This window comes from Delphinus delphis, chromosome 20, assembly GCF_949987515.2.
Source record: "Delphinus delphis chromosome 20, mDelDel1.2, whole genome shotgun sequence".
Taxonomy (NCBI): domain Eukaryota; kingdom Metazoa; phylum Chordata; class Mammalia; order Artiodactyla; family Delphinidae; genus Delphinus; species Delphinus delphis.
The window spans coordinates 4,818,275-4,837,234 of NC_082702.1; the positions used below are offsets into that span (position 1 = coordinate 4,818,275).

Consider the following 18,960-nt stretch of genomic DNA (forward strand, 5'->3'; position numbering starts at 1 on the left):
CTCTTTTCCCCTTGGTCTCTCGTTCTGTTCTTGATTCCATCAGACGCTTAGTTCTTAGTCCATATGGATCAGAGCTGACACCTCCACAGTCCTAACCCCTGGACCTTTCCCAGTTCCATCTCCATTTGCTGTACTTAGGAGACCTAATCAAGAGATGAGAAAACACTGGCTGCTCTTCGATTCCATCTGTCACCCCAGAACCTGCATGGGGCTGTCTCAAGCCCTGCCTGCCTGTTCAAATCCCTCCACCCTTCCTCCTGTTCTTTTTTTTTTAAATTTATTTTGGCTGTGTTGGGTCTTCATTTCTGTGCGAGGGCTTTCTCTAGTTGCGGTGAGCGGGGGCCACTCTTCATTGCGGTGCGCGGGCCTCTCACTGTCGCGGCCTCTCTTGTTGCGGAGCACAGGCTCCAGACGCGCAGGCTCAGTAGCTGTGGCTCACGGGCCCAGTTGCTCCGCGGCGTGTGGGATCTTCCCAGACCAGGGCTCGAACCTGTGTCCCCTGCATTGGCAGGCAGATTCTCAACCACTGCACCACCAGGGAAGCCCCTGTTCTATTTTTGTCACACAGCTTGGGGGTGTGTAACGGGAGGTGGGTTGGATCATCTGTGATTGTTACTTAGGAATACTGTAAAGACGGTGGACAGAGATATCTTTTTAATCCCCAGTCCTACATGAGGAGCATATGCCAGTCTTTCAGGCTCTTAGCTTGGCATCTGTGGATAGAGCACATGGTCCCTTCTCAAGATCCTACAATATCTGACCCCACATCTTGTATCTTCCTGCCTCTTGCACTACTCTATCTAGTTGGGTAATATAGACTCTTCCAGATTTCATATTCTCTTAAGTTTGCATGAATTTGCCCCTGAAACTTGCTTCTGAAATACACAGTCCTAGGGTCTGAAATTTTATCCTATTTTTTTGCCGTGGTCATCCACCTTTAAGTAACGGACGATTTTTGGTGGATTCTCCTGTGGAGCGGGTTTCCTTGGTAACAAAATTCTTGATGGAGAATACTGTCACTCATATCTTGCGACGTTATCCTGCTACATAAGAAGCACCACTTGAAGCTACTCAGTAGAGTGGTCAGCATGTCCCAGGATACTGAGGTGGAAAGTATCAGGAGAGCCTGACTGATAAGTGTTTTCAGGAATCTTTCCAGTTTGGAGGAGTGTCATGAAAGCATCTCTCAAGGACACTGTGACAATGGTGTTCACATATGCGAATGACCATCCCCTTTGTGCCACAATAAATAACACACGAATTTCTGCTGGGAACATTTGTTATGAAGATCATATGCTCATATCTCTGAGGCTGTTGACTAAACTATTGTCCATACCACATTTTTTATCCTCTGTGTGTGCCATTGTTCATTCTACCTCAACACGTTATTTTGAAGCAATTTAGTGAGGGAACTTATGAAGCTGAATGATACCTTCAGTGAAGTACCGTAATTTGTTGTGTTTAAGCCGCTGCTACTCTTTGTGTTCTCTGTTTCATATTTGCAGTGTGTGGGAGGGGGGGATTAGGGAGTGGATATTGTTTTCTATATATTACAGTATTTCCTCCTTTAGAGTTGGGGGTATGGCTCAGCAGCTGTTTCCCTAAATCCTACACTTAGTCCAGAATATTTTGAAAACATAGTCTCATTAATTCCTTCTACTTCTTTTCACCTGAGTACCAAATATTAAATTTATTACAATTTTTAAGTTGAGATTTTTAATATCTTGAGAATATGTGTATTTTTATTGTCACTCTCTTAATCCCGGGAATACCATTTGATTGCCTTGCCATAATTTGTTATATAAAATGCATTGCTTTTTCTATTGTATGTTTTCAATTTTCTGTACATAATTTGTTGAATTTTATATAAATTTCACTGAGTTTTTATTTTGGGGCATGACTGTGATATTCTAATAATCATGCTCCCTGTCTAGGTTCATAATGTCCATGTTGATATAGTGAATTAATGCTTATATATGCGTTGTGTTTTATAGAAAATTTAGCCCATTTCTTGCACTTTATGAACTTCTCCACTGTTGTTTCTGACACCTGTATTTCCTGCAAAACTTCTAACGTTCTGGAAACTCCATTCCTTTTCTTTTTTTAGTTTATTTTATATTGGAGTATAATTGATTTACAATGTTGTGTTAGTTTCTGGTGTACAGCAAAGTGATTCATTCATACACATATGTAATAGTTTGCATCTGCTAATCCCAAACTCCCAGTCCCTCTTCTGGAAATTGCATTCTTGAGTGAACACTAGAAGACCGTCTTGTTCCCCATTTTCCTTTCATTAGCTTCATATAAAGTGCACCTGGTCCCCGTTGTCCCTCCTACTGGTGCTGTGCCCTTGTCCTCCAGCTTATCTGCTGTGTGTGTTGGTCACCACCTCTGTGCACATGGGTCTCTTCCATCAGTCTCCACGCCACGGCCAGAAAATGTTTCTGCACGGAACTGCTGTTACTACAGCGCCCATTAATGCAAGTCCTCCCCCATGAGGGCCATTCAACTGTTGTCTCCATAAGGTTACTTCTGTTCTCCTGATGATATTTATGAAGTCTAATTGATTAATTTTAGACACATTGCATATTATTGATTGATTCGAAATAATTATGTGTCTTCTAATACATGTTCTTTTTTTTATTGTGTCAAATAACTTTCATAATGTTTTACATCATTTGAGCTTAGAAGAGTTAACATATACCACGTTTTTCTTGTTGTTTGACTATAGATTCAGTTGATGACCATGAGTATTTAAACTCACTTGATTTCTCCCCATTATCCCCCCTCAGCAGCCCCTAGCAAACACCATTCTGCTTTCTGTTTCCATGAAGTTGACTGTGTTTGATAACCTCTCATAAGTGGACTCGTATTTTTTGTGACTGGCTTATTTCGTAACATCCTCAGGGTTCATCCATGTTGTAGCACATGCCGGGATCTGAGTCTTTCGTTGTTTTGCCTGAATAATCACCTTTTTGTGCATTCATCTGTCAGTGGACACTTGGGTTGCTTCCACCTCTTGGCTATTGTGAATAATGCCTCTGTGAACACGGGTATGCAAATATCTCTTCCAGATCCTGCTTTCAGTTTCTTTGTTACATATACAGGGAGATGAAATTGCTAGATCAAAGGTCTCTTAGTCGGTTTTGGCTCCTCTAACAAAGTCCCATAGACCGGGTGGCTTGTTAACAACAGAAATTTAGTTCTCACCGTTCTGGAGGCTGGAAGTCTGAGATTTGGATGCCAACACGGTTCAGTTCTGAGGAGGACCCTCTTCCCCATGTCTAGCACAGAGCTCCCCAAACTCCTGGAATTTCCTGAGTGATAACAGCAATGGGAGCATCTTTTGGTATAATATTAGGTGTCTTGTCCTCAGTTTCTAAAACTACTTCAGAGCCATGAAGGTAGAATGGGTGTCTTGTTATTCATAACAAACCCCCTTAAGTCACAGCTGAGTTTATGGTAATAAGGTGACTTTTGGAAATTCCCTCAAGATGGGGGGCTGTCACCAGGGGAACCAGCCATGTGATTAGAAGGTTGGAACTTTCAGTCTCACCCCTGATTGGAGGGGTTGGGGAGAGGGGCTAGAAATTGAGTTTGCCTGCCAATAGCCACTGATTTAATCAGTCATGCCTGCGTGATGAAGCCTCCATGAAAACCCAGAAGGAGAGGGTTCTGAGAGGTTTCAGGTTGGTGAACACGTGGAGATTTGGGGAGAATGGTGGTCTGGGGGAAGGCGTGGAAACCCCGAACCCTTTCCCCATACCTTGCCCTATGCATCTCTTCCAGCTGGCTGTTCTTGAGTTATATCCTTTATAATAAACTGATGATCTAATAAGTAACATGTTTCTCTGAGTTCTATGAAACATTCTTAACAAATAAATCGTTGGAACCTCTGATCTGTAGGCTGCTGGTCAGAAGCCCTGGTGGCATCTGGACTTGAGGTTGGCATCTAAAGTGTGAGGTGAAGGGGGCAGCTTTATAACACCAAGCCCTTAACCTGTCGGATATGACTATCTCCAGGTAGATAGTGTCCCAACTGAGTTCAACTGTAGGACACCCAGCTGCTGCCTGGACATTGCTTGTTGGTGTGGGGATCCACCCCCACCCCCATGATGGAATTGCTGATCAGACCCTTTTAGAATTCTTGCTATATTCCCAATATTAACCTATTATCAGATACATGATTTGCAAATATTCTTCCCATGCCGTAGATTGTCTTTTCACTCTACTGAGTGTGCTTTAATGCACAATACCTGGTAAATTTTGATGCAGTCCAGTTTATCCGTTTTTACTTCTGTTGCCTGTGCTTTTGATGTCATGTCTGATAGATCATTGCTGAATTCAATGTCATGAAGGTTTCCTCCTGTTTTCTGCTATGAGTCTTATACTTTTGGAGCTCATGTTTAGACGTATGTGGTGTAAGCCAGTGGTCCAGCTACATTCTTCTGCATGTGGATATTCAGTTTTCTCAACATCTTTTGTGGAATACACTATCATTCCCCCACTGACTGGTCTTGACACCCTTGTGGAACATCACTTGACCATATACACATTGTTTCTTTCTGACATTTATTTCTCTATTCTGTTCCACTGGTCTCTCTGTCCTTATGCCAGTACCACACTGTTTTTGATGAGTGTACCTTTGTGTTAAGTATTTTTTTATAAGTTTATTTATTTTATTTTTATCTATTTTTGGTTGTGTTGGGTCTTCGTTGCTGTGTGCGGGCTTTCTCTAGTTGCAGTGAGCAAGGGCTACTCTTCGTTGCAGTGTGCGGGCTTCTCATTGCAGTGGCTTCTCCCGTTGCAGAGCACGGGCTCTAGGGTGCATGGGCTTCAGTAGTTGTGGCGCACGGGCTTTGTTGCTTTGCGGCACGTGGGATCTTCTCAGACCAGGGCTCGAACCCATGTCCCCTGCCTTGACAGGCAGATTCTTAACCACTGTGCCACCAGGGAAACCCAGTGTTAAGTATTGAAATAAGGAAGTGGGAGACCTCCAACTTTATTCTCTTCAAGCTTGTTTTTGCTGTTCTTTGTCTCTTGAGATTTTATATGCATTTTAGGATGAAATTATCTATTTCTACAAGAAACACTTGGGATTTTTGCTAGGTATTTGCATTGAAGATGTTGATTGTTTTGGTTAATATTGACATCTTGACAATATTTTATTCCAGTCCATGAACTTGGAATATTTTTGCATTTATTTGTATCTTTCCTAATATTTTTCAGCAATGTTTTTAGTTTACAGTGTACAAATCTTCTTTGCTAAGGTTATGTGTGTTTTATTCTTTGATGTTATTGTCAGTGGAATTGTTTTCTCAATTTTCATTCAGATTGTTCATCGTTAATGTATAAAAACACACTTGATTTTTACATGTTGGTAATATATCTTGCAACTTTTCTGAATTCATTCATTAGTTCTAGCAGGATTTTTGCAGAATCTTCAGGTCTTTCTCCACAATTGATCATATCGGCTGGAAACAGATAATTTTCTTCCCTTTTTCTATCTGGATACCTTTTATTTCTTTTTCTTCCTATTCTGGCTAGGACTTCTAGTAATTTTTTTTCAGTAATATGTTTTATACAGATAGTGAGAGCATGTATCGTTGTCTTGTTCGTGATCTTCCAGGAAAAGCTTTCAGTCTTTCAACATGGAGTATGATGTTTTGGCCATTTAATACATGTCCTTTCCTGTGTTGAGGTAGCTGTTTTGTATTCCACTTTACTGAGTGTTTTTTATCATGTTAACTTTTTTCAAATAGTTTTCCTGCATCAATTGAGATGATTGTGTAGCTTTTTTTTATCCTTTTACTCTTTTAATGTGCAGGTTTACATGGAAAAGTTTTTATATGTTGAACCACCCTTGCATTCCAAAAATATATCCCCCTTGGTCGTGGTGTATAATTCTTTTAATGCGGTGTTGCATTTGGTTTACTATCGTTTTATTTGTGATTTTTGCATCAGTATTCATCAGAGGTATTGGTCTGTGGTTTTCTAGCAGTGTCTTTGTCTGTTTTAGTATTAGAGTAATTCTGTCCTCATAGAATGAGTTTGGAAGTATTTCCTCCACTTCATGTTTTTTTGCAAGTGTTTGAGGAAGATTGGCATTCATTGTTTTTTTTTGTTTTTTTTGTTTTTTTTTGCTTTCATTGTTTTTAAATGTTGGGTAGAATTCTGCAGTGAAGCTATCTGACTTTCCTTTGTTGAATGCTTTTTGATTAGTGATTCAGTCTCCTTACTAGGTATAGGTCTGTTCAGTTTTTGTATTTCTGAATTGTTCAGTCTTCAGAGGTTGTGTTGCTAAAAATTTAGCCATTTCTCCTTGGTTTACCACTCTTTATTTACACATAGAATTGCGTATACTATTCTCTTAGAATCCTTTCGATTTCTGTAGCATCAGTTGTAATCAGTTGTAATGTTCCCTCTTTCATTTCTGATTTTAGCTATGAGTCTTCTGATTTTTTCTTAATCTTGCTGAGTGTAAATTTTGTCTCTCAAAGAACCAACTTTTAGTTTTTGTGATTGTGTTCTTTAAATTTTCTAGTTCCTTTATCTCTAATCTTACTCTTATTTCTTTCCTTCTGGAGCTTTGGCTCTGTTTTGGTCTTTTGAGATCTTTTTTTCTTTCCCATCTTTTCTTCCTTTCTCTCTCTCTGCTTTTTTTTTTTTTTTTTTTGAAATACTTATTCACATGATAAGCCAGGATCTCTTCTGTGTACTCCTTTGTATTTTCTTTTTCCCCAGGTCTGTTGACAGATAATCAAACATAACATGGTGTAAATTTAAAGTGTACAGAGTGATGATTTGATATACATATAATATATTGCTAAATAATTACCACAGCTTAGTTAACACATACATCAATTCACATAATTACAGTTTTGTGTGTATGTGTGGTGAGAACATTCAACATCTACTGTCTTATCAAATTCAAGTATATAATTACAGTATTGTTAACAACAGTCACCATGCTGTGTATTAGATCCCCTGAACTGACTCGCCTTATAACTGAAACTGCCAGTCCGCAGCCCCTGCAACCACTATTCTACTCTTTTTCTAATCATTTCGCTTTTGTTTTTGTTTTAAAATTCCACTACGTGTGATATAATTGAGGTCATACTGTATTTGTGTTTCTCTCCTGACTTACTTCACTTGGAATAATGCCCTGAAGGTCTGTCCATGCTGTACAGGTAGCAGGATTTACTACTTAATTTTTTTATTGCTGAATAATATTCCATTGTGTGTGTACCATTTTAAAGTTTATTTACATACCGTTGGACACTTAGGTTATTTCCATGTCTTGGCTATTGTAAATCATGCTGCAGCAGCATGGGGGGCAGATATCTGAGGTAGTGATTTCATTTCCTTTCAGTATGTATCCAGAAGTGGGATTGCTATATCCTATGGGAGTGAAACCATGCACCTCAGATTGGGACTTGAACCCACGTGCCAGGACTCGAACCCGGCCAAAACCCACAGTCTTCCAACTGAGATCACACACCTGGTTTCAGGACTTAATGAAGCTCAGGTTCTTGATGTCTCATGGCAGAAAGAATTCAGTGAGAGACAAAGTGATTGGTAAGAAGTGGATTTATTTAGAGAGAAACACACTCTGCAGACGGAGTGTGGGCCATCTCAGAAGGTGAGAAAAGGCACCAGGGTCTGGGGTGGTCAGTTTTTATAGTGGTGGGTAATTTCATAGGCTAATGAGTGGGAGGAGTATTCCAGCTATTTTAGGAAGAGGCGGGGATTTCCAGGAATTGGGCCACTGCCCACTTTTTGATCCTTATGGTCGGTGTTGGAACTGTCATGGCGCTTGTGGGTGTGTCATTTAGCTTGCTGATGTGAGCGTATACTGAGGCTCAAGGTCTAGTGGAAAAAGTTGACTTGTCAGTCATCTTGGATCCATTTGGTTCTAATCAGTTTATGTCATGTCCTCAGGCTTTGTCATTCTTTCAAAGGTTGTGCCCTGCCTCCTTCCCTCCTGTTTCATTCTTTTTTTGTTTGTTTTTTAATATTTTGAGAAACGCTCCATACTCTTTTCCATGGTGGCTGCACCAATTTACATTCCCACCAGCATTGCACTGGGTTCCCTTTTCAACACATCCTCACCTCCCCTTATTATCTCTTGACATTTTGATGATAGCCATTCTACCAGGTGTGAGATGATAGCTCACTGTGGTTTTGATTTGCATTTCCTCCTAAGGAAGGAGCTGGAATTTGGGAAGCTTCCTCCCAGTTGTGGTTTTCTGTAGTTTTTATTCTCTATTTCATTTATCTCTGATCTACTTTTTTCTACTTCTGCTAGCTTTGGTCTTTTTTGTTCTTATATATATATATATATATATATATATATATATATATATATATTCCACCTATATATATATATTATACTTATAGGTGGAATATATATATATATTCCACCTATAAGTGAGATCATCAGTATTAGTTTTTATGTGTGACTTATTTTACTGAGCATATACTCTCAACGTCCATCCATGTTGGTACAAATAGCAGAATTTCCTTCTTTTCTGTGGCTAAATAATATTGCATTGTGTCTGTCTACTAGATTTTTTTTATCCATTCATCTTTTGGACACTTAGGTTGTTTCTATGTGTTGGCTGTAGTGAATACTGCTGTAATGAATATGGGAATGCAGGTATCTTTTTAAGACAGTGATCTTATTTTGTTCGATATATACCCAGCAGTGGAATTGCTGCATTATATGATAGTGGGGTGTTTTTTTTTTTAATATTTTGAGGAAATTATATACGGTTTTCCATAGTGGCTGCACCAGTTTACATTCTTCCCAGCAGCGATCCCTTTTTTCCACGTTCTGCTCAACACTTGTTATCTCTTGTCTTTTTTGATGGTAACCCATCTGAGGGGTGGGAGGTGATATCTCACTGGGGTTTTGATTTGCATTTCCTCCTGAGGGCAGATCTGGGTTTTGGGAGGCTTCTCGTGTTCATTCTCACAGCAGTGTGCTGGGGAGTGAGTGAGTCAAAGGCTAGCAAATCGTCATGATCTTTCGGACACTTTTTGGTTCAGTGTTTTGGGGGTAGTCATTTGTTTGAGTGCTGCAGCTTTATTACTGGTTTCCAGAGTTTTCCCAAAGGATTTTTTCCCCCTTTGGTTGTATATTGTTATTAACTGGGTGTCTCCATGGGGTAATCATTGCCTTGAGTTTATTGGTCTTACCATCTTGCTGACATCACTCATGCCTTTTATATGGCGGAGATTGTGTTAAGAGATCCAGGATATGAGTTCAAGTAATTAGAGACCCCAGGAAAAGGGACACTATTATTTTTAATACCAAACAAAGAGTCTTAGATTTCTTTTTTAAAAGATTTTATATAAGTAGTGTTTTATTTAATAAAATTCTTTTTTTTAAAAAAAAAAACTAACATTATCACATCTTAAAATGCTCAGACCTTAGCAAACACCTCCTGCTATCTTGGTTTCTCCAGACAAACTCTCTGCCCACCCAGCCAGGAGATCATCATTTTGAAATCAAAATCCCCCTATTTTGCTGTACCATTGATAACATTTTATTGTACCTGCATGTGCGTGTACAGAGTAAACACATCCATCTCCTCTTGATGGCCATTTCCTTATTCTTCTCCCATTCTTGCACATATCCTGGAATATCATTGTGTGTTGAATACATGCCTGGAGATGGAACACATGAGATACTCAGTTTAACAAATTTCAAGGCATGTATTGATATAGGTGTAAACCTGCTCTTCCATTTTTGCCCCATAGTCTGTATATAATTACATTAGTTAAAACTGGGACAGCACTGTGCTCCTTGCCAGTTCTTCTTTTCCTCCGAGCTCAGTATTTTAGTCACCCTCGTACGGTTGTAGACCCACAGACATGCAAACACAAGCTGTGCACCCACGTGTTTGCTACTCCCTGCCCTCCACTCTTGCCCTTCCTCAGACCTGACCTTTCTCACCAGGTATCTTGACTTGGATGGAATACACTGTTATTTCCTAGAGTTATTAAGTCTGTACTCTGGAACTCCCCGATTTCCACAACACTCCTTTACCCACCCACCCTACCCCTGCACTACTTACACTGTAAAAAATGACCCCTATTTATCCACTGAACAACTTTCTCCAGACAGGACCTGAATCAGAATGCACAGGGCTGAGGACTCAAAAGCAAATTCCAGGAGGAGTGGCCGAGTCACACTGTTACAGTGACACAGCTGAGTTCTTATATCTCCCTTGAAGTATTTCTTTCTAAGCTCCTGGTATTCATTGTAATATTCTGTAATCTGTACTGCCTGAGTGGCCAGTCATGCTTAGGAACATGTCTGATTCTGTAGGTACAGGTTCAAATCTTGCTTCTCTCACTTTCTGTGTAGATTTGTGTTATGTACATAAACCCTGTGAATCTGCTGTCCTTATTTTAAAAATAGTGGTGTTTTACCTCAAGCCTTAAAACAAATTAGTGGTTTTTTGGTTTTTGGTTTTTTTTATTAGGTTGTGTGGGGTCTTAGTTGCAGCAGGCAGGCTCCTTAGTTGCAGCTCGCCAGCTCCTTAGTTGTGGCATGTGAACTCTTAGTTGCAGCATGCATGTGGGATCTAGTTCCCTGACCAGGGGTTGAACCCAGGCCCCCTGCACTGGGAGCGTGAAGTCTTATCCACTGAGCCACCAGGGAAGTCCCCAAATTAGTGTTTTTAGATGGCTTAGAATATTGTATGTTTTACAGTAAAGACTCAAAAGTTACTTTTCTGTAACAAGGTATGTCAACTTTCTGTCATATTTATTATGAGATATCCCTTTGTCTGCAATGCACCTTGTATGTTTTTATTTTGCAGTATATTCTCAACAATGTTGTCTCTGACCTTAATTAGTAAATTTTCAAAGCACATTACTCTGTATCACATACAATTTGGTGCCAGTGAACAGGACAATTAAAGGGCACTGCATAGAGAGGGAATTCCTCTATTAATTGACTGATATAACTGCAGTCATGAAATCATAACTGTGACTTCTGACTTCTTTCTCCAGCTCTTCTTTATAATGTTATGTATTTTCCTGACATGATATTGCATGAGTAGGTGATTTCAACATAACTCCCAGTTCTCATATTGTGTGCTCCTTCTAGAATAGAAGTCCTTTCTTTATTCTAAAGGGGGAATGTTAAGAGTTCCACAGAGTAGGGCTTCCCTGGTGGCGCAGCGGTTGGGAGTCCGCCTGCCGATGCAGGGGACGCAGGTTCATGCCCCAGTCCGGGGGAATCCCACATGCCGCGGAGCGGCTGGGCCCATGAGCCATGGCCACTGGGCCTGCGCATCCAGAGCCTGTGCTCCGCAACAGGAGAGGCCACAACAGTGAGGGGCCCGAGTACTGCAAAAAAAAAAAAAAAAGAGTTCCACAGAGTAAAATTTTCTATAAAATGGTGACTTATTATTTATGCTGGCTTTATCATGATTTACTAGAATATTTATCAATTTATATTGTGATTTATAGATGATGTTTTTTCAGCCTGTATTATGCAATATATTTGACACGCACCACTTATTAATGCTGTAAAATGCCTATTCTCAATGGGGACATGTGGATTTATAATGTGTATTAAGATAAATATTTTGTTTTCTTATAAATTGTTTTATTGATTTATTTTCTCAATGCTGCAATGGTTTTGTGATTCTAAACGGCGAGTTATTTAGATTATTCATTAGATAAGCTTGTTTTGGATTATTTACCATTACAGTACATTGTCCTTTAGTACTTATTTATGTACAACAATTATGCATAAAATATATATTATGGTTTTTTCTCCTCAGTTATGAGACAGCAGTATGTTTACTGCCAACAGGTATGTGATCTTTGTGGTCATGGTGGAAAATACCTTTCTTTGAGAGCTAAGTTTCCACAATGTGAGTGTTTTTGTCATAGGGTGTTTGACTAGGCTTTGAATTACATGTGATTATTCTTTCATTAATAAAGGATCCTATTTCTTCAGTGTGTCAAAAATTTTGAAGATCATGGTTGGGAAGTTTTATAACTCTGTTCAGGATAAGTATTACCTTTGGCGTCATATCACGTTTTCAACATGAAACATTTATTTACGATCTGTAATTAATAGGATACCTATGTTTCTTTATATCTTGTAGCTGTCTCTCATATACATGTGATCAAGAAATTAAAACCAAAAGCGAACAGTGACACAGGAGAAGTATTCCAAACAGTGATGTTGGGAAGACATGAAAGCCATGAAATCAGAGATTTTTACTTCAGGGAGATCCAGGAAGACATGCATGTGTTTGAGTGTCAGTGGAGAGATGATGAAAGAAATTACAAAGGAATGCCTATAACCCATAGTGAAAATCTCACTGACAGAAAAAATCAACATGGTGGAAGGGATACTGGAAACAAACTTATTGAAAACAAGCTTACATTAAGCTTTCGGGATGAACTGCATATATTTAAAAGTGAAGAGAAATTTGATCAATTTAATCAGGCTGACAAGAGTATCAACAGTAGTACCTCATTTTTACCACTTCAGACAATTTCTTCTATTGTCCAAACCAACATTTCTAGTACATATAAGAGTGACTTTATGCATCCTTCAGTACTGACACAAGACCAGAAAGCATACAAGGAAAAACCTTACAAATGTAATGAGTGCGGCAAAACCTTTCCTTATGGCTCAAACCTCAGTAGACATCAGTTAATCCACACAGGAGAGAAACCATATAATTGTGATGTATGTGGTAAGGTGTTTAGTCGAAATTCGCACCTTGCGTGTCATCAGAGAATTCATACTGGAGAGAGACCTTACACATGTAAAGAGTGTGGCAAAGCCTTTAATCAGCGCTCAAACCTCACTCGACATCAGGTCATCCATACAAGAGAGAAGGCATATGAATGTGACGTGTGTGGCAAGGTCTTCAGTCGAAAATCAATCCTTGGAAGTCATCAGACGGTGCATTTTGGAGAGAAATCTTACACATGTAATGAGTGTGGCAAAGCCTTTAGGAAGCATTCAAGCCTTACTCAGCATAAGAGGATCCACACTGGAGAGAAGCCTTACCTATGCGTTGAGTGTGGAAAGGCCTTTAGGAAGCATTCAAATCTTACGCAACATAAGACAATCCACACTGGAGAGAAACCTTACAGATGTAATGAGTGTGGCAAAGCCTTCAGTGTGCACTCAGCCCTGAGGAACCATCGGATAATCCACACAGGAGAGAAACCATACAAATGTGATGTGTGTGGCAAGGTCTTTAGTCGCAATTCAGTCCTTGCAAGTCATCAGAGGCTGCACACTGGGGAGAAGCCTTACAAGTGTCAAGAGTGTGGGAGGTCATTCATTCAACGTTCACTCCTTTGGATTCATGAGAAAATTCACACTGGCGAGAAACCTTACAAATGTAATGAGTGCGGCAAAGCCTTTCCCGTGCGGTCAATCCTCACCCAGCACATGAGAATCCATACTGGAGAGAAACCTTATATATGTGTTGAGTGCGGCAAAGCCTTTACAAAACATTCAAACCTTACTCAGCATAAGACAATCCATACTGGAGAGAAACCGTACAAATGTGAGGAGTGTGGCAGAGCTTTTACCCAAATTTCAAGTCTTAGTAGGCACCAGAGAAGGCACACCGGGAAGGAGACCAGTAAATGTAGTGTGTGCGTCAAGGCTTCGATGCAGCGTTCCCAGCTTTGGGGTCACGAGAGAACTCACGCTGGAGAACTCCAGTGCAACTTATGTGGCAAGGCTTTCACCCAGCACTCAAACCTTGCGGCACATCAGAGGATCCATAGGGGAGAAAGACCTTATAAATGTAATAAATGCGATAAGGCTTTTGTCCAGAATTCACAGCTTTGGCGTCACAAGAGAACTCATATTGGAGAGAAATCTCATAAATGTAATGAGTGTGGCAAAGCCTTTACAGATAGCTCACATCTTAATCGACATAAGATAATACACACTGGTGAGAAGCCTTACGAGTGTCGTGAGTGTGGCAGAGCATTTACCCAATTTACAAACCTCGCTAGGCATCAGAAAATACATACGGAAAAGAAACATCATAAAGCTGATACGCGTGGCAGTGCTTTTATTAAAAGCTGAAGCTTTGGGGATCATTGGAGAATTCATAGTAGAAAGAATATAAGGATTGAGATAAAACTTATGCAGGTGGTCAAGCCTTAAGATCAGAGACTCCATCAAGGAGAGAAATCATATAAAACCTTAAGTATGTGGCAAAGCTTGCAACCAGGCTTGTGGAACATAACAGAATTCTTACCAGAGAGAAACCTTCCAAACGTAATGACAGTGACCAGCTTTGTCAGAAATGTGGACCTTTGTGGTCATGAATGAATTCACATAAGATAGAAGCTGTACAAGTGTGTCAAGGCCTTTAAGCAGTGACCTCAGGATCCACCACAAAGAATTCATACCGGAAAGAAACATTACGAATGTAACAAAGGTGATAAAGTGTTCAGCCAGCGCTGTCAATCGACTTACACATAAGAGAATTTATACTGGGGAAACTAAATCTGCCAGTGGAGAAAGGACATCTGTGGGAAAGTTTAATTATCTTCAGTTTGTGAAATTTTTTTATTTAGTTATTTGAGGTTTCTTGAAAAGGCTGCATTATTGTTGATGACCTGCAACCTGAAGTTAGAAACCTGTTGATGTCATAGTTTCATTACATGCTTTTCATTTGTCACCATGATGGTCTCAGGAAAGGGATCAGTAAGATGAAAGGACCTACTCCTTGGGAATTCCCTGGCAGTCCAGTGGTTAGGACTCCGCACTCCCGCTGCCAGGGACCCAGGTTCAGTCCCTGGTCAGGGAACTAAGATCCCACAAGCTGCGCTGCACGGCCCAAAAAAAAAAAAAAAAAGAACCTACTTCTTTAGGCGGGGTTTATTCATATCCGTGTAACCTAGAAAAACTAGGACACAATTTTAAGATACAATATGATATAAATTTGAGAGCCTGGGGAGTGACAGAATAGATGAACACTAATAACACACTATTTGGCTGTTTGGGTTGAATGGCATATATAACAATCTCTTTCCATGTTAGACTCAAACAACTTACAGTTTTGAAAATGTATATTCATAATTTGCATTTAGCTATTCACTCCATGGTGTATCCTAGATTATTTCTGTGCCTATAATAAAAATACAGTGAAATTTCAGATTCTCACACCCTAATACCTGCCTCCCAACATTCATGGGTATACACGATATGATTATAGTTTTGCCTGCCTTTTTGTGCATGGAGGCCAAAATTAGACCCATGGATTGCACCTTTACATGAAGTGAAAATAGAAATATAGTAAGGATACGAAAAATATAAGAAAATAGAAGAAATTTCAGAAGTAAAGAAATATAACAGCCTATTTTTTGTAATTGGAGCACTCAGGGAAATAATTTGAAAGGATCGGTGTTCATGAGTTTCCTTTTTTTTTTTTTTTTTTTTTGCGGTACACAGGCCTCTCACCATTGTGGCCTCTCCCGTTGCGGAGCACAGGCTCCGGATGCACAGGCTCAGCGGCCATGGCTTACGGGCCCAGCCGCTCCGCGGCATGTGGGGTCTTCCCGGACCGGGGCACGAACCCGTGTCCCCTGCATCAGCAGGCGGACTCTCAACCACTGCACCACCAGGGAAGCCCCATAATAGCCATTTTGAAAGGCTATAAAAGTCTATCTGAAGTTACAGTAATAAGTAATATGTTTCATAGTTTCTAAACTGTAGTAACATTCCATTTTGTTAGTCATATTTATCGTCTTTTTAAAACACTGTTTAGCCCAATTTGTATATTTAATTTGTATTTCCTTTTTATGGATTCAGTGAAGAATCTGGAGGATGCATAAATCAAAGTTATTGTCAGTTTTGTGTGGTATGAAAGTGTACGTAGAGCAATGACAGGTACAAAGCACGTGTTATATTAAACACAAAGAGGCCTCTCCCTTTTTTCATTTAGGTTGAGAGAATTGAAATGATACGAGATAATGAACCAAAGTCTCAGAATGTGGAAGCAGGAGACTTGTTGCTAATGTGCAGGTGCATCACTGGAATTTTTGGAAACTCGATATGTTAATTTTATCTCACAGTGTATCTCTTCAGTTCCTCCCCGTCTTGCCCTTATTCCTGTCATCGTCTTTTCCTTCCATTAGTACAATGGAAACTGGAACTCATGTCCCCAGCACCTTGTAGGCCGTGGTTAGTATGATAGAGCAGATTGCTTTCCTGAGTTTGCTATGGAGATACCAGATTATGTTTGTTTTGTTGAGGTGTAATTTGCATATGATAAAATTCACAATTTTTAAGTGCACAGTATGGTAGGACTTGTATATTTACAATGTCCAGCCACAGTATTTTCGTCATTCATCACTCCCCTTTAAAAAAAAACAAACAAACCTGCACACATTAGCAGTTATTCCATATTCCATCCCCAGCCACAAGGAAACATTAAGTTACCTTCGGTCTGAATGTGGCTCTTTGGGGCATTTCATATAAATTAAGTCATATAACGTGGCCTTATTTCTCCCTTCTTTCAGTTAGTTTACTCTCTACAAGCGTCATCCATATTGTAACATTTATTAGTGCCTCATAACTTTTTATTGCTGAGTAGTAATATCCACAGTTTGATTACCCAGTCGTCACTCATTGGAGGGGTTCTTTACACATTTTGGCTGTTAAGAAAAATGCTTCTATGGACATCTTTTACAGGAAGTCTTTGTGGATATGTGCTTTCCCTTCTCTCAGGTATATTTGTATAAGAGGAAGCTCTGATTGTGATATTGTAATTTATGACATATAGATTTGGTCATTCAGATGAGTAATGCATTACTTCCACTCACACTCTATTTGGTGAAACTGTTCTCACGGTCTTGCCTAGCTGCACAGTGGCTGAGAAATTAGGGGAACGCGTAGCTCTTGATGTGGAGCAATTAAAAGAGTGAAGAAAGTCATTATGTTGGTGTAATTACCATGCAACTATATGTGGAAATTAAAATGAATAAAAGTGAAAAATATAATTGAGAAGTATAATGTAAGAATTATTTCATGTCTTTCAGAACAAACATAACTTTAAAATAACATTTTAAGTTCACCCTCAATTGAGTATGTTTACCATTTCCAGGGAAATCCTGTTGACATCTCTGCTGCTTCATGGGAAATATTTATTGTAGCTTTCCCAATTCTGAACATCACTGAGTTATGATATAACAGTTATATTTCCATTAAGTTGTAGTCCAATATGAAAATACATTTAGAGATGACATTAAACTATAACTATTCTAAACTAGAATCAGAATATCTGTATTAAAACTTGAAGAATTATTATTTTATTTTTTAATTTATTGTTGGCTGCGTTGGGTCTTCGTTGTGCGCGGGCTTTCTCTAGTTGTGCTGAGTGGGGTCTACTCTTCGTTGTGGTGTGCGGGCTTCTCATAGCGGTGGCTTCTCTTGTTGCGGAGCACAGGCTCTAGGCGCTCGGGCTTCAGTAGTTGTGGCACACGGGCTCAGTAGTTGTGGTTCGCAGGCTCTAGAGCGCAGACTCAGTAGTTGTGGCGCACGGGCTTAGTTGCTCCGTGGCATGTGGGATCTTCTCGGACCAGGGCTCGAATCTGTGTCCCCTGCATTGGCAGGCAGGTTCTTAACCACTGCGCCACCCGGGGAGTCCCTGAAGAATTATTTTAGTTTGTTTAGATTGAGATGAAGCTGAAAGGAAATAAATCTGTAATTTAGACAACACTAAGCCCTCTAATAACTTTTGCCTCATTTGGAACACCTCATAGACTGGCCATGAGTTGCATGGAATATTATACTCTCAGGCCTTAGAACAAAGTCAGTTGATATATCTCTTCCCACAATTATCCTTGGCTACCTTGTCATTTAATATCATTAATAAAAGGGGTATTTTACTTTGAAAAATGTTTTCTTGAACATCTTTTTCCTTTACCTTCCTCTGTTTTGGAGGTGGGAATATGAAATTCCAAAATTCCAATCCCTTATCAATTATGGTGGCCATTTAACACAACTAGCTAATAATATTTGGGTGAAAAAATGTCTGGGATTATTGTTTCCATGAAAACAGGATAAAATCTAATAATGAAAAGGGTTTTACCCCTCAGCCTTCACCCTTCTTTGTCATCCCTCGGCCAGGTTGCTATTAGGACACCGAAGACTTAAGTGCTCATGGTGGTAGAAGGGTAGAGGACCTATCACACCACCCACGGCACCCTCTGGACTTCCTGTTAGGCAAGAATGATAAACCTCCTACTTGTTTCATTTACTGTTTTCTAGGCAGTCGGTCACTTACAAAAACAAAAACACAAACCTGTTCTACGTGACAAATAAGATTATTATTTTGTTTTGGGAGTAGAGTGGAGCATTGGAGAGGGAATCCTGAAATTAATATTTGGTGGTTTGGAAAAATTCCATGAAAACATTACTTCCCTGATGAGTTAGATCCGTTTAGCCCATGTTGCCTAAAATTCACAATGTGTGAACAAAACGCAGCGTGACCGTTTACGACAGATGCTTAGTACACTATGTTGGAAAGTTATGGAAGTGAGGAATTCAGTGTCACAAATATATTTTACTTGACCGTTTGACCTACTAATCTGTGATTGTACCCATTACAGAAACTTTCTTTGCACTGATAAAATGCATTCATTCATGCTATCAGTAAGAAGTGATTCTGGGACTTCCCTGGCAGTCCAGTGGTTAAGACTCCACGCTTCAAATGCAGGGGCTGCGGTGGTTGAGAGTCCGCCTGCCGATGCAGGGGACGTGGGTTCGTGCCGCGGTCCGGGAAGATCCCACATGCTGCAGAGCGGCTGGGCCCGTGAGCCATGGCCGCCGAGCCTGCGCGTCCGGAGCCTGTGCTCCTCAACGGGAGAGACCACAACAGTGAGAGCCCCGCGTACCGCCAAAAAAAAAAAAAGTAGAATGAAGGTGTACATGTATAATAA

The 18,960-nt window shown here is 40.0% G+C and overlaps 1 protein-coding gene across 1 annotated transcript in view; it reads left to right on the forward strand.

The window, feature by feature from the left end:
• LOC132415977 (zinc finger protein 160-like) overlaps positions 1-18,458 on the forward strand; it is a 53,264-nt gene extending 34,806 nt beyond the window's left edge. The window contains 1 exon segment of the mRNA XM_069540259.1: positions 12,135-18,458. Coding sequence (XP_069396360.1) covers positions 12,135-14,176 — 2,042 coding nt within the window. The 3' untranslated portion in view covers positions 14,177-18,458.
• The last annotated feature ends 502 nt before the right edge of the window (positions 18,459-18,960 follow it).